Genomic DNA, 21,553 nt, shown 5'->3' on the forward strand with positions numbered 1-21,553 from the left:
CTTTTGATATTTCATGGTGGTGAATCTCTCTGATTTTATTTACCTAGGCTATTCCTCAGAAGACAGACAAACTGTACTGAGGGCCTTTTGAGCTTACACAGTCTTCTCTCCCCATAACTTTTTTATACATACAAGATGAGAGGAAATGGATGGATTATATTTTGCAATTATTGGAAGGAATACCCACATTGCAGAGATCACAGCACCATTGAAGTTTCAAAGAGTGTGTGTGTGTGTGTGTGTGTGTGTGTGTGTGTGTGTGTGTAAGTAACCACCTGGGGGGAACTTGTGAGTCCTTGTAGCCTCACTGGGTTGCTATGGTAGTGTTGTTTGACTAACCACATGTGCAATTGAGGCCTTCTCTGTTGGACCACCACATATGTATTGTTTCCTCACATCCTACCTCCCCTTTCAGAAGTTATTTATTTTATTTTGTTTTGTTTGAAACATAGGGAAAGCCCTGAGTCAGTCTTACTGAATTGGGAACTTTTATTTCCCCACAATGTGCTAATTTTAGATTGCTGCTGTCTTCATCCCAAAAAGGAAGTGATCCCAGGGTATCTAAGTTTTGGATACTTTTGAAAAGGTTTGTGACAATCTAACACTAGTCTCTCTCTCTCTCTGTCTCTCCCTCTGTTTCTCTCTCTCTCTTCTCTCTCTCTCTCTCTCTCTCTCTCTCTCTCTCTCTCTCTCTCTCTCTCTGGGCTCCAGGCCCTTGGTTCAGTTCCGGCTGAACCAAATGTCTCTTCTAGGAAAAGAGAATTTCTTTTTTCTCTCTTATCTTGTCTAAACATTAACTGAAATACAATAAACGGTTCTAGCGTTTGTTGATCAATGGTTTTTATCACAATTAATGACTTGGAAGTGAAAGTGAACATTTAGGAAAAAGACTAAAGCTTTTTGACCTCTTTCTCTCTCCCCTCCCATTCAAATAGCCTGGCAAGGGATAGAGAGAAGCAGGGAGTTTGGATAGCTTACAATATATTTGGCTTCCCCTAGAAGAGGAGAAGAAAGGAAAGGAAAAGGATACTACTGTCCCTCTTCCTGGCTTATGCAAGAGAAGCAGGCCAGATTTCATCCAGTTCACAGTTCACACTCTGATTGTCCTCATATCCTCCCTGCTCAGGAATCATCTCAGCTGATTGTGCTGGCTTGACCCCTGGTATTTCTCTGTGTGTTCTCTTAAAAGTCACTCCAAGGGTTTTCATTTGGCCCTACTCACAAAAACACACATACAGGTTGCCAAAATAGATCATAGAGGTACCAATTTCCAAATTCATGGTGCCCCTTCTGTCAGTGGTCTGGCCTTCATCATTCTGTGGAAATCGAGGTGCCATGATGGGCTTATGGAGCATCTGGCATGATAATAGCCTGGTTGCCAGTTCCTTAGCAGCAACTTATATCTGAGTTGGGGGAAACTTTAGGTGATATGTTAAGCTTGAATGGGTCTGAAGGGCTCCTACTGCCCTAGTACTAGATTTACTCATGGTTATTATTGGCATCACCACCACCACCCAACACTAAGCTATCTTTCAGTTGCATCCTTATCGACCTAGTATTTCAGGAGCCATATTCAAAGCTCCTTGAAAGAGTACCATTACTCTCTAGCCACCTATCAGGCCAGCAGGGTACCATCCCCAGAGTGCCTGTTTGCACTGACAGCCTTGCTGGCCCCCACCCACCTCTGTCTAATCTCTACTCAAATTTCACCAGTTAACCTGTCCCCTCCTGTATGGTTGTGTATCAGGGAAGACCCATAGCTAAAATCTGAGTCTATTCAGGAAAGTTTATGCTAAGAAGTTAGGATCTAATCCCTTAATCCCTCTTTCCTCCTTCTTTCCTCCCCCCCAAATGGGTTGGTCATAGGGCAACTTCACAGAACAAATTCCCTTAAGAAACAGATTTGTTCTAACTTGGACTCAGTCAAAAGGTCATACCCAAGGACCTAGAAGGCCACATGTGACCTTGAGGCCACAGGTTCCCCACCCCTGGACTCTTGGCACTTTCTTTACCTTTCCTGTCAACCTCCTAATCCGTGTAAGTAGGAACCTCTCTCTCTCTCTCTCTCTCTCTCTCTCTCTCTCTCTCTCTCTCTCTCTCTCTCTCTCTCTCTCTCTCTCTCTTTTTCTCTCTCTCTCTGAAAAGACTCTCCATATGCCACCAGAAAAGGCCCTTGCCACAGGGTCCATACTGCTGTATCTAGCAATCTGATCACCTAGACACCAGCCTCTATATTTATATCAGCCTTCCCCTGTTTCAACCATGAGTCTTGATGTCATTATATTTCAACTATTAACTACCAAATGACTTAGGCCTAACAGCTTAGGTCCAATATTGGAATAGAACAAGATACTTACAAATAGGGGTTTAGTTAATAATAATTTATTGTTTAGTTGTTTTCAGTTGTGTCCAACTCTTTGTAACCTCTTTTGGAGTTTTCTTGGCAAAGATACTAGGGTTGTTTGCCATTTCCTTCTCCAGCTCATTTTAGAGATGAGGAAACTGAGGCAAACAGGGTTGAGTGATTTCCTTAGGGTCACACAGGTAGTGTCTGAGGCCAGATTTGAATTGATCTCTCTGACTCTAGGCCGGGTACTCTATCCACTATGCCACCTAGCTGCCCTAATAATAATAATAAGAGCAGCTAATATTTATGTAGCACTTTACAATGTGCTTGGCACTATGCTCAGCAATTTACAAATATTATCTCATTTGATCCTCACAACAACCTTATTGTGGGGTACTATTATTATGACTATTTTACAGATGAAGAAACTGAGGCAAACAGGGGTTAAGTGACTTGCCCAGGATCACACAGCCAATAATGTCTGAGGCTGGATTTGACCTTAGGTTTTCCTGTCTCCCGGCCTGGTGCTCTATCCACTCTACTACCTTCTGCCCCACAGAAAGGATACTCAGCAAGGTTACAGCACTTAGCTGTGACATAAGTGACCTCCTTCATCTCCATATAGAGGGAAACAGTTCTGGGCAGCAGATACAGTGATGCAGATCCAAGTCTGACGGGCTCTAACCACACATGGTTGATCATTTTTTATGTCCTTAAATGGCTAAAATATCAACCCTGAGGCCACTAGGACATTGACCATATTACAAGAGCTATAATCCTTAGCCACACGGGTCAGTTAAGTCTTGGAGACAGCTGCTTTGCCTTTTAGGGAAAGAAATAGCCTAACCTAAATGGAGATCTGGGGAACGCTGGTAGATATTGATCCTATCAGAGGTGATCAGGGAAGAAATTATAAAAAGAAATAGGCCTTGAGATGGGTCTTGAGAGTTTAAGATTTATATTCCTGAACAAGATAGGGAATGGTATTCCAGGTAGGTAGATTAACATAAGTATAGCATCAGGAAAAAGCATGACTTGTTAAAGGTAGAGGTCAAGTTGGAACAGAGAGCTTCTAACAGATGAAATTGGATGGGGAGAGTTTGGATTTCTTAAGCAGTGGGGAGCCACTTAAGAGTTGTCAGCAGCCAGGTAGTATAATAAAAATAGTAATTTTGGAGATTCAACTGTCTGCAGCATAGACTGGAGCTTAGGAGACCTTTAGTTTCTAGGCAAATGGTAATTAAGGTTGAGTATGGGGCAGAGGTTGCAGGAATTTAGAAGAGGGACCTAATCAAGTGTACTTTTTAGAAAAAAGGACCTAAAGATAATATTTTTCTAATACATAATTTTAACACATTATTAAAGTGTTTTAAGGTCTAAAAATAAATATAAGACACCCTAATGATACTGTGGTAAATTCTGTGGTTGAGGATTTCATCTGCTAGCTCTTCTTCAGCCCCTTCTGGTATGCAAATTATTAGGCAGTCCTTGCATAACTTAACTGTCATAGTCAGGATTTCTAGGTTAAACAACTTGCATTCCAACTACTGCTAACATTTTTATCTTGTCTAGCCAGAAATGTTAGTGAACTGAAAATTTATATTTAAATTATGGATTAAATGGATCCCCATTGATGGCTATAAATAAGCAATGGAAAGCCTAGAAATGCTGTCATCTGGAATCATTGTTATTTCTCGTTTGGTTTCTAATTGTGTCTTTTTTTGTAGGGAGGAAGTGAGGAGAGATGAGGAATCTGATAGCATTTTCTGTTTGACTCAGGTCTATTCCAAACTTCAAGGCCATCAGAGGCTAAAAACTCCTCAGAAGCTGAGTCCTAAATGTCTTTTTTTTTTTTTAAAGATTGTTGCTAATGATTTGAAATATGCTGTTTAAAAAACAAGCTATCTTTTCACCTAAAATCAAGTCATTGTCCTAAATCAGTCCATCTGTACTGAGAGGAAAAGCTTCTTTCTGAATCCTGCTTTGAGTTGTGTTGAAAAGACAGAAATAGAACAGTCTAAGGACTCAGCTTCTCCTCAAGGTCCTGAGCTTTATAGTCTATCCAAGCAGCTTAAGGGATAACAGGAGTAGCTCCTTCAAGGGCATGAACTAAAATGCCTGTTGAATGAAAGTTGTTTGTTTTTTTTTTTAGGCACAAAAAGAAAGAGAACCTCAAAGTTGTAAATTTAAAATATGTGTAAAGATTTTTTCCCCGTTGTTCAGATAATAAAATAGCTCCTACTTTTAGAGCTGAAAGAAACCTTATGAGCCATTTAGTCCAACCAATTCATTTTACTGCTAAGGAAACTGAGGCCCAAAGAGCTTAATTAACTTGTCAAGCCCACACTAATGGGGCACTAATATGGACTAAAATCCACTGGTGGACAGAGGTAGGATTTGAACTCAGATCTTCAGATTCCAAATTCAGTTTTCATTCTACTATACTACCTTCAGTACAGTACAGAGGTCACAGCTTAGCTGACCTACTTGGATGCCATTCTTATCTTTCATTGCTAGGGTAAAGGTTCTAGAAGAGAAGGCAGAAAAGGTCTAAAGGTGGGAAAAGGAAAGGAGACTACTGATAGGTCAGTCAACAGTTTCTCTTCGTACTCCCCAAACAAAACCTAGAGGTGCCATTACCCTTGTTCTTATCATTCCTCTGTATTAATGGCTACTCCTACACATGCCTGGTCTTTCAGAGGTTGGGTGATTGGGCAACACAGACCCTTAGGAGTAGGGGTGAAGGAGGAGGCTGGTTACTGAACAAGGCAGGATGATAGGAGCAGACATACAACCAACCCAGTCCTGGCTAGGAAGTAGTAGTGTGCACTAGGCGAGAATTTTGAGTCTACTTTTTTATCCTCAATCATTGCTAAAAGAAAAAAAATAGATTATTTTGTTCATACACAGTAGGCAATTTTGGAAAGCTATTAGCCTTTTCCACTAGGAAACATACTGTAGGAAATTTGTAACTACTCCAGTGGTAGCAGGTCAGTGTCTCTATTTTGGTTATTTACCGTATAAAGAGTAAAATGTCACACTTGAATCTGCTTGTAAAACTGACTAGTGTTCCCTGAGCACCCCTTACCAGATATCTTGTTTGTCATGAATTTATCAGTACATACTCAGATTTCTCCCAAAAACAGAGGGGGAAAGAGTTTGCATTTCAGCCAAGTCTGCTGCAAATCTCTTATCACATTCTTCCACTTGGCCCTTTCTCACCTCCAACCAAAGGAGGAAGTGAAAGAGTGTAATGTGTTTACCCATCTGGGTTCTGGGTTACTGAGGCTACTTCCAGACTTGGCACATCTGCCTGCCAGGTGGGAGAGCAATAGGATAGAAGATTTAGCTTCAGGTAAAGTACACCTGAAGGACTGAGAAAGGGGCCACTCATAAATGCAAAAGAAGTGGATTTTTGTTTGTTTGTTCGTTTTAATGGGATATCTTAAAGAAAGACTTAGTGGGTGGGAGCTACTCCATAGTTCTTCATTCTGGCCTCAGTTGTGTTTATAAGGCTAGGACCAGAGGTAATAGCAACACTTGACTGACTGGGAAAGCTTTCGTCTCAGCCTGCCTGTCACTAAGGCATCAAAGCCACAGGAAACATTTCAAGTCTTTTCAGTCTGATTTGTAATAGTAAGAGTATGTGGTATCTGTGTAGCTTTCTTTGGAGCTGGGCCACACTTGGGCAAGAAGGACCGGCCAAGCTTTTGGGGAAAGAAGGCATGTGACAGAAGTAAGGGAGACTGATCTGAAGGGAAGGAGAAGGTATAAAGAATTGCAGATTTCATCAAAAGAGAGAAGATTTGAGCAAGAGTTTCATCCATTCAATAAAAAGATAGTTGAAGGGGAAGGATGAGAGAGAGTATGTTGGGAATTGAGTAGAGGTGGGTATCTTCATAGTGGAGATATTTTATTGAAGCAGAAATGGAGGAAAGACGGAAGAGAATGGAAGGACATTTAGGTAGGCAGTTCTGGCTTCTTAGTCGCCATAGTGTATTGGTAGGTGGAGTCAAGGATGTTTGGACAAGGAAACCCTTTGAAGCTTTTCTCTTGTCCTCCTGAGCTGGACCTGGTCCCCTCCCCTCCATAAAGCCATTAGCTCCTGGTGCCAGCCCTATCTCTGGTCCATCTCTAGTGGTTCCATTTGGTGCTTTCACAGACCTCCTGCCCTGAGGGATGGGGGGATGATTTATTGAGGGGAGACATCCTTTAGAGGAGGAGAGATGGGAAAGTAGGGAATGGGAAGCTGTTAGGTTGCTAGTATAGTGGCCAGACCATTTCAGAGATAGTTCTGCATGACAAAGAGAAGAAGCAAGTTTCCCCTTTGATGTGTTTCCTGCTGGTCGCGCACACCTGCCTGTTGGCTTTCTACTCCCCCCCCTCCAAGTCCCAAGCCTCTTCTGAAACTGAAGAAGAAATCACAAGAGGGGGTGGGGAAGAGGCTGTGTCCCAGCTTCCCTGTGGCCAGCTCAGGGCCATCTTCCTCTCCCTGTGGCCCTGGAACTCAAAAGCTGCCTCACCTCAGAGACTTCTGACCCAAAACACCTGCTGCCCTCTCCCGGAAGGCAGAGATCCAGAGCAGCTGGAACAGAATGGTGAGAGGGGGTTGGGGGTGGGGGTGTGTACAACTGAAGGTGTGAAGGGGTCCTGGGAAGAAGGCTGCTCATTTGGGGATGTGGAGTCATGGCCTAGAGGAAGGCAATGGGGGTAGGGGGAGGGGAGGGGGGAGTGCGAAGGGGGATATTTGTAGAACTTGCTCTAAGTAGAGAGGACATGGAGGTTCTGGTATATTCTTGAGGCTGCCTTTGAGGGTTCAGGGCAAAGGGTTTTGGTTTGAGGGAGAAGGTCTAGACGGAGGGCAAGGTGCATATGCCTCTCAATAGGGAACTCGAAAACTTGCCATAGGACAGGTTGTGCTGCCTCTTCGGGCAGAATGCATTTCTGTTGAGGGAGGTCTTGTTACAGAATCAAGGCTGAAATTTGTTGGGATCACGTTCTGCCGAGGTTCTCCACAGAGGGCCCCAGAGAGCAGAGTAAAGAAGAGAGAGAAAACCCAGTGCTATATGTATGCAATGCATATGTGTAGACAATGCAATACGCATATATGTGCCTACACATCTGTTTAGGCATATAAATGTATATATACTCTACATGCATCTATGTGTACACGTCTATATATATATAAATTATATGTGCACACACACGTGTGTGTGTGTGTGTGTGTGTGTGTGTGTGTAAATACAGGTTATCCTAGAAGTTTTAATGTGGCTTTAAGCATCACTTTTAAACTGTAGTTTATTGCTACACTAAGACGTCTAGCACATGTACGTGTGAAAATAGATACATACACACACACACACACACACACACACACACACACACCCCTTTCCACATGTCCTGGGGCATATACAGTGTCCCTTGTACTCTTCCAAAGAAGCTGCTTTATGAAGGTTAGAAGAACTCCAACTTTTCTCCTGAATTCTCGGGTTGAAAAGTATTTGTGTGGTGAAAAGGGAAAAAAAAGTTCAGTTTTGAAGGAGAGGTTACTTAAACCTCCCTGTCCCTCCCTGTCTCCTTCTTCATTGAATAGACTTGTTAGGCTGGAATTCGAGGTATGACATGGGAATGGATGAGAGATCTCCCCCAATTTCTTTGCAGCTTTGGGGAAAGTACTGCATAGAAACAGCTCTTAGGCCTGCCACAGTCATTCCTGCTCCCCATTCTCTTTTCTCATCCTAGCATCATTCCCCTTAAAGTCAAATACTAGGTGGCATTTCACTTCTGGCTGTAATGAGGGACATAGACTTCAACCAGGGTTCCTGAGCTAAATAGAGGAAAGGATTGGGGACAACAGACACCTTCTAGTGTGGTCTTCCAGGAGAGAGAAAGACTGAAAAGGTCTCGTTTTCTTTGGGGGCAGCCTGACTCAGCTCCAGCCCCGGGACTGTCCTATTAGAGTCTCCTCTCCTCCTCCTCCTTCTTCATCTTTTCCTTTCTTTCTATTCCTTTCTCTCCCTGTCTTTACTCTCTGGTCCTTCTTGTGTTGCCTTCAATTCAGCCAGATTCATTCAAATATCTTTTCTATTTTCTCTAGGGAGCCCTTTCTTGGAAATTGTCAGTCCCAAGCATTTTCCCAAGGCACTGGAGCAGGGCGACACCTAGGATGCCTGGGGTGTTGCTGCTATTCTCCACTGCTCTGCTCTCCAGCTGTGTCCAGCTACTGGCAGAAGCTAACTCTTGGTGGTAAGTGAGGTGACAATACATATACAATGTATTTCTATTTCTGTTCTCTATTTCTTTTTTTCCCCTTTTTTTAAAAATTGTGAACTCAATGAACATTTCAAGATAGAAAGAATAGGAAAGAAGATTGTATAAGAAATTGTAAACTGTTATGTATAATTTTTAAAAGAATATATAATATATGTATGTATGTGTATATATAGAGATATAGATACAGATAGAATTATATAAAATTTAACAAGGTAGTAACAGCTAGGTGGGGCCATAATGCTCACAGCACTTAGCCTGGAAGTCAAGAAGACCTGAGTTGAAATATGATGTCTGACACTTAGGAGCTGAGTGACCCTGGGCAAGTCAACCTTTATTTGCCACAGTTTCCTCATCTATCAAATGGAGATAATAACAACACCCATTTCCCAGGGCTGTAGTGAGGACCAATAAAGATAATATATGCCTGGCATATAGTAAATGCTATATAAATGGTTAGTCATCATCATCATTTGTGTCCCTTATGTACTTCTTTTTTTCTTATGTGCATTTTAAAAATTGTTTTTATTTCTGTTCCTTTTTTGTGTGTGTATCATTATACAATAACCCGCCTTATACTCAGCAATAGGAATTCTCCCATAACAACAATATGTCTCTCTCTCTCTCTCTCTCTCTCTCTCTCTCTCTCTCTCTCTCTCTCTCTCTCTCTCACACACACACACACACACACACACACACACACAGAGTCAAGAAAAATAAAGACAATTAGCTACATTTGAGGATGGAGGTCTCCTTCTGCACACACACACACACACACACACATACACACGGAGAGTCAAGAAAAATAAATTAAGACAATTAGCTACATTTGAGGATGCAGGTCTCCTTCTGCACCTCTAGTTCATCCTCTCTCTGCCAAGAGGCAGGAGGTATATTTCATCATTAGTCTTTTGAAGTCATAATCAGTCACTGTTTTGGTCAGAATTCTGAAGTGTTCTTTCAAAAGTTGTTTCCCCTTACATTATTATTTTAGTCATTGTGTAAAATGTTCTCCTGGTTCTGCTTATTCCATTCTACATCAGTTTGGAGAAATCTCCATCACTTGAGATATTTTTTGGTGTGTGTGGGGGTGCTACAAAGTCTAGAAAAAGATGACCTAAATCATCTCTACCTCTAAAGGAAAAAAAAAAGATGCTCTTTTGGTACTTGTCTCAGGGAGAGCAGGACTCTTACTCTCTACCAGTATTAAATATTTCCTAGTGAAAATAGTAAGGACTGCACTGATGCTTCCCTCTTAGTTTTATCCCCATCCTCCCTGGCTTGGTCCAATTCTTTAGAAAACATTTCCTCTTAGCCAAGGTAACCCCCTTGGCCTAAGTTTTTGTACCTTTTCAGATCTTCTTCCACTTAGTGAATTTTAGGGACTCTTTTTTTCTCTTGAATCAACAAACTCCTCAGAAACCTAAGCTATTTTTTTCTCCCTCATAGTTAATTCATTTAGGGACCAAATATTAGAGACAAAGAGAGGCAGGCTATTGTTCTTTTTAATCCTTTGTCACTGGCAGATCATAGGAGTCTTACTCTACTTTATCTCATCTATAAACTTCCCATTTTTACTCAGACAGCAAATTCACTGCCTTTCCTTACAGTCTTATAATTTATATCTGATAGACAAGAGGCAGAAGCGTCATCCTTATGCTGTGAGGAGTGAGGATGATAAATTGAGGGTTGGGGGGGATGAAGTATAAACTCAAATTTACAGGTAGAAAATTACATTTTCTAGAAATGTGTGTTTTCTAGAAAATTTGCAGGTAGAAAAATCTCTTCTTTGTCCTTTTTCTTGTAGGTCTTTGGCCATGAACCCAGTGCAAAGACCTGAAATGTTCATCATTGGAGCCCAGCCTGTATGTAGTCAACTTCCTGGGCTTTCACCTGGCCAGAGGAAGCTATGTCAGCTCTACCAGGAGCATATGGCCTACATTGGGGAAGGAGCCAAGACAGGCATCAAAGAGTGTCAGTATCAGTTCCGGCAAAGACGCTGGAACTGCAGCACTGTGGACAACACCTCTGTCTTTGGGAGGGTCATGCAGATAGGTAAGGAACAAGGTGCTTAAATAACTCCATGAGCCTAGTCTGAATATCCAAACAAATTTTAGGCATATATGGCTACCCTCACTCAAGATGGGCACAAAGAGATCTCAAATGCCTGTTGGAGATATTCTGTTTAGGTTTGGAAGAGGTAGGCAGAAAGGAGGACTAGAAGAGACCTTGGGGATCATTCAATCATCCCATTTTATAGATGAGGAAACTGAGGCCCTAAGAGAAGCATTTTACCCAAGACCACATAGCTACTTAGGGGGAGAGCCAACCCTAGAATATCATGTCTTCTGACTCTAATCTAATGCTATGCTTTATCTGTTAATATGGTATAGTAGAAAGTTAGTATTAGAGGTTAGTGAATGATATATAGATCATATATATATATGTGTATATATACATATATATATATATATATATATATATATATGTATGTATGTATATACATATACATATATATAATATATATATATATATATATATATATATATATATATATATATATATGTATGTATGTATAATAACTTTCAATTTATCTCTGGCCCTGTGGCATGGGCTGGGGGAAGAGGCTCAGGACAACTGAAGAAATTGAGCTCTGGTGGATTAAGAAATCCACCTACTGCCTTTAGTATCTTCTCTCTGGTGCCTCCTTTTGGAATGCTGAATATATGTAGCATTCTTGTATGTCTCATAGGATGCCTTGAAGAAAGGAGAAGCTGTGATTTATTGGTTATCATAATTGTCATTAACTTGCTCTAGAATGGTTGGCCGTAGCCTTTTTGTTTGGAAGCAAAGGGGATGGAAGAGGGATATCTAAGACAATGAAAAGACCAGTTTTCTCCCTTCCACTGCTGGTCAAGGATGCATCAGTTGTCCTATTGCTTGGATAGAGGTGTGATCTGGGGTTTAATTGTGTTGATTCCTTTTGAAATGCAATTCTCCCCCTGGCAAGAAATCGAGAAATCCGGCACTATTCTACAGGATCCTATCCTTAGGACCATAAAGAGAAGGTGTTAAAAAGCAGTATTAGCCTTTGCTGGCTTCAACCCAGACAGTTTCCCACACCAATAACTGTGTCAGTGGCAGTAGCTTATCCCTAGGAATGGTCATTAGCATATCATGGGGCCGCTGGGTTTTAGTGATTTGATGTTACTGACTTAGGAAGGTTAGAAGGTTAGGCGCCCGTGAAGGGGCTTCAGTTGTCCATGCCTGAGTGCTACAGTCTTCTTCCTCTACTCACTCTTTATTCATACACCCCAATCTGAGCAAACAGGGGTTGAAAAAAACACATTTCCATCTATGCACCTTTCCTGCTTCCTTCTGCACCAGGTTAAGATCAATAAATGAGAGTCTGGGATCCTTAGGTATCAGCTCTTCCAGAAGGGACTATTTGAGAGTGAAGTTTTTATTCATGCCTGTAGAGTAAGTGTAATAGTTCACCATTCCTTGGTTCTTCTTTAATCCATTTGGTCATTCCCCTATCTTGAATGTACAGTACCCTTCCCAGGACTTCATTTTGTTGGAGGAGTCAGTCTGGTTTTGTCGGTTGGGGTTAGTGGGAATTTGTGTGACGTCAGCTTTCCATAGAAGAATAATTTTTGTGAGGGTAGAGGGTAATATAGGGTTGTTGTTTTTTTTAACCCCACCCTACCACCCAAAGTAGAATAAAAAGAGGACTGACTTCCTTATACTTCTCTATTAGCATCATTGTGGCATAGTGGAAACATTACTGGGCTTGAGAGTGTGGAGAGACCTGAGTTCAAAATAATCCTCTGACTGTGTGACCACAGGCAAGACACATAACCTCTCTGTGTGTGTTTCAGTTTCCTCATCTATAAAATGGTGATAATAATATCTATATATACCCACCTCACAGAGTTGTTATAGAGATCAATTTAGATAATATATGCAAACTACTCTGCAAAGCTTAAAGTACTATATGAATGTCAACTGTTATCTCATATATGCCACACCTTTTTTGCCTTTACCTACAAAACAGTCCTAAAACTCAGATCCTTGGAGAAAATATCATGCTTTTCATTCTTAGTAGTAGGTATAGTAGAAAGAGCACTGTTAGGAAACTCAGGGTTCTGATCTTGACTATGAACCTTATATTCCTCATCTTTAAATTGAGAGGTTGACCTAGACAATCTCTGTAGAGCCCTCTACGTCTAATAATGTGTGTTATTCTAAAGACTATAGATCTATTTACCCCGGGCCAACCGTTTCTCACTTGCTTTTCTCCAAGTTGCTGAAAAATATGGCCATTAGGGGGCAGCAGAACAACAAAGAGTTGGCCCCCTGACTTCTTCCTGAGTCTGGAGCAACCTCCCATGGTAATTTTGGAGTACTCCTCCAATTCAGTGCAGTATGAATGTGACCCATGTTGAAAGTATTATACAGTTACTGTCAGGTAAAGGGCAAACCTGATGGCTCAATGGCTGCTCATTGTTCTGGCTTTCATCCATAAGACAAATAGAATGTCTAGAATTTTAAAAATGGTTGCTTTCAACAGTACCATAAGTGGTAAATTACTGGTTCTCAAGTCCTCTATTATCTCCCAAATCCCTGAGGAAGGTAGTAGGATCATGTGCTCACCTGAAAACTCTTCATACACTGAAATGAGTCCATTTATATAGTGAGTACTGGCCTTTCTCAATATAACAACAATTGTTCATTTGTCAAGGGAAGATTTGGAAACTGGCATCAACTAATGCATCTTGTATAAACCCAGGAAATGGAACTGAATGAACTATTCAGAGTGGGACCATAACTTTCTTACTTGTTCCTCTGAGTTTATCGAACTCTCTCAAGGGCTCCTAGATTGCCATCTTCTCAATCTCATATCCCATACTCTACTTTCATGAGACAAGTTCCCTGGCTTGGGTGGAGCCTTGATGCTGACTCAGAGGGAAAAATCCTAGTGGTTGAATCCCAGGAGCTGCTTCCTGAAATCATCTGGTTTTTTCTTGGCCCTCTCCCATCCCAGAACTGACCAGAGCCTGACCCTTGCTTAACTTAGGGAAATTCAATAGCCTAGAGTGGTTTGGTGTCAAACCTTACTACATCCTCCTTGCTTCTTGGATAACCAAAAAATGGGGTCAGGGAAAAAGCGGAAAATTTTAGCAGGTCTTCTAATTGACCGTAGAACCTCATGCCTTTTCCCAAATTTTATCAGGCAGTTGCACCTAAGAGATTCAGAATAAAATAGTGGGGATTATATGTAGGTCCTGTCTCCTTATAAACCATTATAATAGAAGAGAGATAGCCAAGAATTTCACCTAATTTAATTCATGAAGTTTTAAAATGACTCATTCTTCTGGGAAATAGTCATGGGAAATAGTCCAGTTATTCACTGGGGCCACACTAAGGAGGTAGTGGGTAATACAGCCATTGTGGGTGTGTTTCAAGAATGCTGTGATTTAGAGTGGAGGTAACATGTGCTTTGGAGGTGAATAGAGAAACTAGGACTTTGCCGCAGGGCACTGAAATTTAGGGAGTACAGATCACACCTTGAATTACAGAGCTGATTTGAGAGACCTTTTACAGCTGTTTTCCCCTTTCAGTCTGCTTGCCCCAGTAGTCTATGGACTACTCTCGCCTAATTATCATCTGTTCTAGTTCACTTTCCTACTTTGACTCTGTTACCATCCTATTGACTTGTAGCAGTAATTAAAAGATGTGTGTGCAGTGGTGTAAATGGGGTACATGAGTGAAGGATTATGCCTGGTATTAAAAAAAAATGACCTGACAGTGTTGTTTGACCCATTATTATCCCATTAGTTCCACTTACTTCTCTAGTCATTGAACTCCCTGTTTCTTAATATTCCTACAGTTCAGTACCATATAATCACATGAAAACTCTTCATACACTGAAATGCAATTATTTGTATGTTAACAAGACCCAGCTCTACTCATCACAACAGCATTGCAAACTAATCTCAGCTAATATATCTTGTATAATTGACTGGGATCACTCCACCTAGACCAGCTCATGAGAGCTTCTTTGGAAATGGGAGTTTCATTAGGACTTGATTAATTTGTTCAACCCAACTTCCCTTAGAGTTCTTAACCCTTATGCTTTTTTCCTGTGGTCCAGTATCCACTGTTTAGTGAAGGAGTTCAGCCACCATCATTTGTCTTCTCCCTTTTAGGCAGCCGAGAGACAGCTTTCACATATGCTGTGAGCGCAGCAGGTGTGGTCAACGCCATTAGCAGAGCCTGTCGAGAAGGCGAGCTTTCCACCTGTGGCTGTAGCAGGACTGCCCGGCCCAAGGATTTGCCCCGGGACTGGCTGTGGGGCGGCTGTGGAGACAATGTGGAGTATGGCTACCGCTTTGCCAAAGAGTTTGTGGATGCTCGGGAGCGAGAGAAAAACTTTGCCAAGGGCTCGGAGGAGCAGGGCCGTGTACTTATGAATCTGCAGAACAATGAGGCTGGTCGCAGGGTAAGGGAAACCACAGAGACGGTGTGATAAATAAGTAAAGATATACCCCAGTATACCTCAAAAGAAACGTGAGTGAAATGAACTGTCCCCTTGGACTTGGTGGCAGATTCTTTCTCTTTAATAAGATACAAGAATAGGGTTCTGGGTCTCTAGCTAGGTCCTTGTAGAAATTAAAGCAGAATTAATGAAGTGAAGTTTCCTGGAGAGGAATAAATTTGGAAGTTCAGTGTTAGCTCGCTGATGGAAATATAGTTGTGGCTAGCTTTTATAAAACGGATGAATTCCTAAAATCAAGTTTTTTAATAAATCAATTCATGTTTTATATTCACCACAGGAATATTGACATTTAAAGGAATCCTATTGTGAATTCATTTCTACAATGAATAGCCACACCTAATAGCTTTTGTGTAATTCAAAATATTCAAATATTTCCTTGGGCATAGCAAAGTTAAACTATATTTATACAAAATAGGTATACCAGGGCTAATAATATACTACTGGGTAAAATTCCATTTTCCCAGTGCCATTTCTCACTTCAAATCAACAGAGACTGGTTTGAATATATCCTGACTTAGATGATATAGATCTAGTTTGTAATGATATAAGAAATTCTAGTCTTTGGCCTTGTCTCAGATTATCCTTTAATATAAAGATCAATGAGACTATAGCTGACTCTAACCCTCGCTAGGAATGACTTCTAACCCAACGGACATCTTCTTAACTCACCCAGGAGTTCACCTGTATTAGACTTCCCATTTGGCACCAGAATTTGAGATCTTCAGATGTGGAAGCCTGAGTGCTAGAAAGAGAACAGTTAAGGGGATAAATTCTTAAGCTAAGAGCACTTGGAGGCTAATGTGACCCACCGGTGGTTCCTAGGAAGGAATTAAAGACTTAGAAAGCTATTTCTGCTTCCTGACTTTGCTCTTAGCTAATGGGACAGTGCCTCCTCCCTTAGAATCACAGATCTTGAGCTTTCAAAGCCTGTGAGATTCTTGTCGCTCTAGCAATGGAATAGAAACAACTGCTATTTCAGATATAGTCTTGAACTCTCCACTGCTGGCTCCTCATTTTATTGCCCTTAATTGTTTATTTGTTTACACCAGGCTGTTATCTCAGCAGGGCCTTTCCTTCCTTATGTCTTATTTTTCTCCTAGCACACCTTCCTTCTCCCTTGACTCCAAACCTCTTCCTGGGCTCTTTATCTGTCCCCTAGGCCCAGTCTACTCCATCTTTAGTACCCCTGTTCCTTCCCACTATTTATCCCCTCTTGAGGGAACTGGCCTCAGCCATTAATCACTCTCTGAGGCCAAAGGTTTTCAATTCAATAAACATTTATTAAGTGTGAGGTACTCATCTCCTATCTCCTTGCACTGTTTGTTTGAGGAGGAATTTAAAATTCTTTGTTGCACTTAAGGCTTGATTTTGCTGAAGATCAAATTTGTGACTTCTTGATGGTGGGTAAATCTAAGGGCTATTTTGCCTTTGATTTTAGAAGTAACTTCCTCTTATTCCTTGATAGCAAGACTGATAAGATTATAAAAAAACTTTAGCCCATAAGAATTCAAAAACACTTTCTAGACTTTGAGATCTTTGAAAATTTCAGAACCACCACCAGATAGTAGAAAAGAAGAAGCTTTGCTTTAGATTCAGTGGTATGTCAGAAATGGAATATGGACCATCTATGGTCTCCTGCCCCTCAGCAGAATTGTTCCCCCAAGGAGTAGGCTAAAGATGTTTAGTGATTTCTTTCTCTTCAGATTATCTTATTTTATACTTAAGAGTCATAAGAATTCATATAGAAAAACAGATTTAAAGCTGCAAGGGGATGAGGAAACAGAAATCCAGAGAAATTAAATGACTTTTCCTATGATCACACAGGAAGAAAATGGCAGAGGAGAAATTTGAACCTGTGTTCCCTGGTTGTGAATCCAGCCATTTCCCATGATATCATGCTGCCTCTAATGTGAACTCTTTGAGGGGAGAGATTGCTTTGGGTTTTTTTTTCTTCATCCCTAGTTTCTGATACTGTAGTATATACTTAATTAATCCTTATTAGGTTGAATGAATTTATTTGAATTGCCCTTTCCTTCTTGCTTTTGCTCATAGATACCATAAAGGGCCAAGGATGTTACGGGCTTTAACCTTTGCCGTTTTTCTTCTGTCCTCCAGGAGAAGCCTGTTTATAGCCCTTAATAATAAGGACTAGTCTCGCTTTCTTTTTCTTTCTCTCTTCTAGATCTCTCTAAGCCAGTGGTTCTGAAAGTGTGGTCCAAGGACCCTTGGGGTTCCCAAAGTAAAAACTATTTTGGGTAACAATATGAAGTTGTTTTAATTTCTAATATGGTAAATATTGACAAATATAAACCCAGGTAAACAAAAGCTTTTTGGGAGAATCTTCAATAATTTTTAATAGTGTAGAAGAGGCCTGAGACCAAAAAGGTTGAGACTTGCTTCTCTCTAGTGTTTATTCTCATTAGAGATGGTTATCCTGTCTCTGCCCATCCCCCTCCCCTCAGTACTTAGAGATAATGTACACAGAGCTCTAGTCCCTTAATACTTCCTTCCCTTCCAGCCCCTCCAGATAGATCCCATCCCTGTGCACCAAGGACCATTTCCAGTGGAATTTCAGGACTGTGGGCCCAGACACAAGGGATTTGTTCCAGAAGGAGTAATTATGGGTCCAAGCTTTGAAGTGCCTTATTGGTATGGGGCGTCAGTTACTTTATGCCTTATGCCTGGCACTTCCAGGGCTGAGCCTCCCTTTAACCTTGGATAGGAGCCTGAGGAGTTTCTACCCAATTTTCTATATCCCAACCCTTTTTATGTCCAGAGATTGGGGAACAGGGATAATATTGATCTCTATAACTCCTTCTGGGTGGCCCTAAGTAGGCCATTTGGCCTTTTGGGATCATCAGTTTCCACAGCTGTAGGATAATATTCCACCAGACAGAATCAATTGAAATATAAGCTGATGATGCTTAAATGATTTCCTAGCACCTGCTGGGCTTTTTCCATGGAACAGGACAAAGACACGAGAAATCTTGAGTAACATCCCTGAGACATGAACTCTGACTTGGTTACTGAGTGCTTTATTTTTCAACATGCCAGTGTGTGCACGTTAGGATCTATTGTCATGCCAGTTATTCCAGTCAACACATCAGTGATTTTTCACTGAAAGTTCTTTTAAAGCAGCTTTCTAGTGCCCATCTGCTTTTTTGCTTGTTTGTTTTTTTGTTTTTACTTTTTGATGAGGCAATCGGGGTTAAGTGACTTGCTCAGGGTCATAGAGCTATTAAGTGTCAAGTGTCTGAGGTTGGATTTGAACTCAGGTCCTCCTTATTCCAAGGCCGGAGTTCTATCCACTGTGCCACCTAGCTGCCCCACCCATCTGCTTTTAAATTTTGGTCAGGATGATCCAGGTGTTAATCTAAGCCTCCAAATTGTTTTGGTTCAGCAATTTTGTTTTATGTAAATCATGCTCTTGATATCTATATCAGAGGTGGCCGAGGATGTGCACCTTCTACAGAAGGCTGGCTGATGTAGACTTTGGATCTATGAGTCTGACCTCAAAGAGAGGTAAGTTAGGCTTCTCCCACATTCTCTGTGGCTTCTTATACTCCTACCCCAGAGATCCAGGGAAAATCTCTACATCATACTCCTTAGGGAAGTTTAGGGAAACTCCTTAATGGTAAGGATTATTTTTGTATGTGTGTGTGTGTTTGTATCCCCAGTGGCTAACACAGTAGAAACTTAATAGGGCAGCTAGGTGGTGCAGTGGATAGAGCACTGGCCCTGGATTCAGGAGGACTTGAGTTCAAATATGACCTCAGACACTTGACACTCACTAACTGTGTGACCCTGGGCAAGTCACTTAACCCCATTGCCTAGCAAAAAAAAAATGTATAGCCCCATTTCTCTTTCTCAGGTTTGCTGCCTTCAAGAGGGGATAGCTTTTTTTAGGAGGAGAAATACCTTGATGTGATTCATGGTGCTACTATTGATAATATCTTAGAAACAATAATCCTGTGATAATCAGAAGAGAGGAAGACTGTCCAACCTTTCTAATATGGTTAACTTTTGTGTCACTGAACTGAATTTCTGTTCCTGAAATTTGGTTTTATCCCACCCCTACCATCTCTTCTAGGTACTTGGTTAGCTTAGAGGTGAAAAGCCTCAGGTGCTGTAAAGACATTGTTAATTATTTTCAACTTACTAATTAAAGGATTAGAAAAAAAATCTTCACACAGATGAAGAATTTCTTCCTAGGTGTAGCCACTAACACATTGGTGAGGTCTTGATTCACAGCATAAGGTTTTTCTCTACTGCTTGTCCTCTTCCTTAACTCTCTTTCTTCTTCTCCATTACATGCAGGCTGTATACAAGATGGCAGATGTGGCCTGTAAATGCCATGGTGTCTCAGGATCCTGTAGCCTCAAGACCTGCTGGTTACAGCTGGCTGAGTTCCGAAAGGTGGGAGACCAACTGAAGGAGAAGTATGACAGTGCGGCTGCCATGCGTATCACTCGGAAAGGCAAACTAGAGCTAGTGAACAGCCGCTTCAACCAGCCCACCCCTGAGGACTTGGTCTATGTAGACCCCAGCCCGGACTACTGCTTTCGCAATGAGACCACTGGCTCCCTGGGCACTCAGGGCCGGCTCTGCAACAAGACCTCGGAGGGCACGGATGGCTGTGAGCTGATGTGTTGTGGCCGGGGCTATGACCAGTTCAAGAGTGTCCAGGTGGAGCGATGCCACTGCAAGTTTCACTGGTGCTGCTTTGTCAAGTGCAAGAAATGCACGGAAGTCGTAGACCAGTACGTCTGTAAATAATCTGGCAGAGGCATCACTCTTCTGGCTGCCCCCCCTCCCACTTCTTCTATTTCCTCTCCCCCCCCAAAAAAGTTTTTATTATATAAATCTATATAAATATATTTTATATTTCTATAAATAGATGAATGATAAATAATTAAAAGAAGAAAATTGAAAGGAAATGTTATTTAAGAGGTTACAGCTTCAGGATCTCTCTGAGGATTGGACTTGGCTGCTTTTCTACTCCTTATGGAGGTTCCAGACATTAGGAGCAGGTAGATTTTTTTTTTTTGTCCCTTTGGTTGGTATTCTCAGGATAAGAGGTTAGGACCTACCTATTACCATACAGTCTTAAAAAAAAAAGCAGAGGGATAGGAGTGAATTGAATGAGAAGAGGGTTGTCTCTAGTCTTTTGGAGTACTTGTGGGTTAAGTGGTTGTTCTATTACCCCTACAGAGCCAAAGGTCCTGTGGGAAATGGTTGGAGGGTTTTGTTCAAAATGTAAATTGCATCTGTAAGAAGGCTTGTGCTTTCTCACTTCCCTCAGTGTATGTGCATATGCGTGCATATGTGTGCATATGCACACCCAGAGGTTCCAGATTGAGAACAGAAGTGCCATCTTTTCCCCAGGACTGCCTGGGCTCCAGCACCTAAGAACCTATGATTTATATACATTCCAGTCTAGATTCATCTTTCAAGTTTGCAGATTATTCCTTATCCACAGGTCTCCATATCTTGCTACAAATTCCCTGTTTCCAGAGGGAGAAAGGGCCATTTAATCTGACCTGTTGAGAAGGACATACACTGTGTGTGCCTAGACTGCAAAAATTCAGGCACAACACAGCTGGACTAATTGAACTTCACTGTGCTCCCTTATGGGAAGCAGAAACTGGTGATGCTGCTGCTGCTGCTTCCCCCATCAAGAAGGGAGGCCTCCTGAACATGATGCACAGATAAGCCAGGATTGGCTAGCTGGCCTTAATCCTTGTTTTTGTCCCAGATGTACGGTTTCTCTTTGGTATTAAATACCCTTCACTGAGATTTCTCTCCACCTTTAATGGATAGTATTGAGTTTCATTTTGTATCTTGGCTTCAGCTACAAAGTTTGGTATCTAGTAAGTAGGAAAGGGGATTGAATGGGAAATAGAGACTGCTCTGAATCCTTTTCTGGTAATCAGAGAGCAAGAGGACAATGACAGTGGAAGGACATTCAGAGATGAAATTTGAGCTTCAAGTGCACTTTCCTTTTGGGCTTCACTGTGCAAATTATCTGCTAGTTGTTTAATGAGTTATCAGTAAAGCACAAATGAACTTAGGGCCTCTCTACATGTTTTCTTAAGGAAGGGGAAATGCTAGCCTAAGACCTGGTTCTTGGGGGCTGGGTAAAAAGGAAGCTGGGTTTAGGGGCCAAAGGTGAGAGATTAGGAGAGGAGGAATAGTCCTGGACAGATGCAGAGACAGAAAGAATGGTGCTGGTCAGGAGAGGGAAATAGAATTTGAGATGGGATTAGGGATTGCCTTAGGAGGCACATTCCAGGGTTATAGGAATTTAGAACAAGAAATTGATTTTGGGGTTGGTTGCAGCATTTCCACGCATACTTCTCTGTGTGTGTGTAGAA

General features: G+C 41.5%; 1 protein-coding gene across 3 annotated transcripts in view; it reads left to right on the top strand.

Moving 5' to 3' along the window:
- The window catches only part of WNT5B (Wnt family member 5B), a 142,097-nt gene extending 121,105 nt beyond the window's left edge, over positions 1-20,992 (top strand). For 2 of the 3 annotated variants that reach the window (XM_021001520.2, XM_021001521.1), the window contains 4 exons: positions 8,445-8,593; positions 10,425-10,672; positions 14,830-15,122; positions 19,497-20,992. In XM_021001520.2, the coding sequence (XP_020857179.1) occupies positions 8,445-8,593; positions 10,425-10,672; positions 14,830-15,122; positions 19,497-19,955 (1,149 nt within the window). In that variant the 3' untranslated portion in view covers positions 19,956-20,992. Of the gene's footprint in view, positions 1-6,553; positions 6,946-8,444; positions 8,594-10,424; positions 10,673-14,829; positions 15,123-19,496 lie in introns of those variants that run through there. The other variant, XM_021001522.2, reaches the window with a different exon arrangement.
- The last annotated feature ends 561 nt before the right edge of the window (positions 20,993-21,553 follow it).

The sequence above is a fragment of the Phascolarctos cinereus genome, unplaced genomic scaffold (assembly GCF_003287225.1).
Source record: "Phascolarctos cinereus isolate Bilbo 61053 unplaced genomic scaffold, phaCin_HiC Scaffold_1;HRSCAF=81, whole genome shotgun sequence".
NCBI lineage: Eukaryota > Metazoa > Chordata > Mammalia > Diprotodontia > Phascolarctidae > Phascolarctos > Phascolarctos cinereus.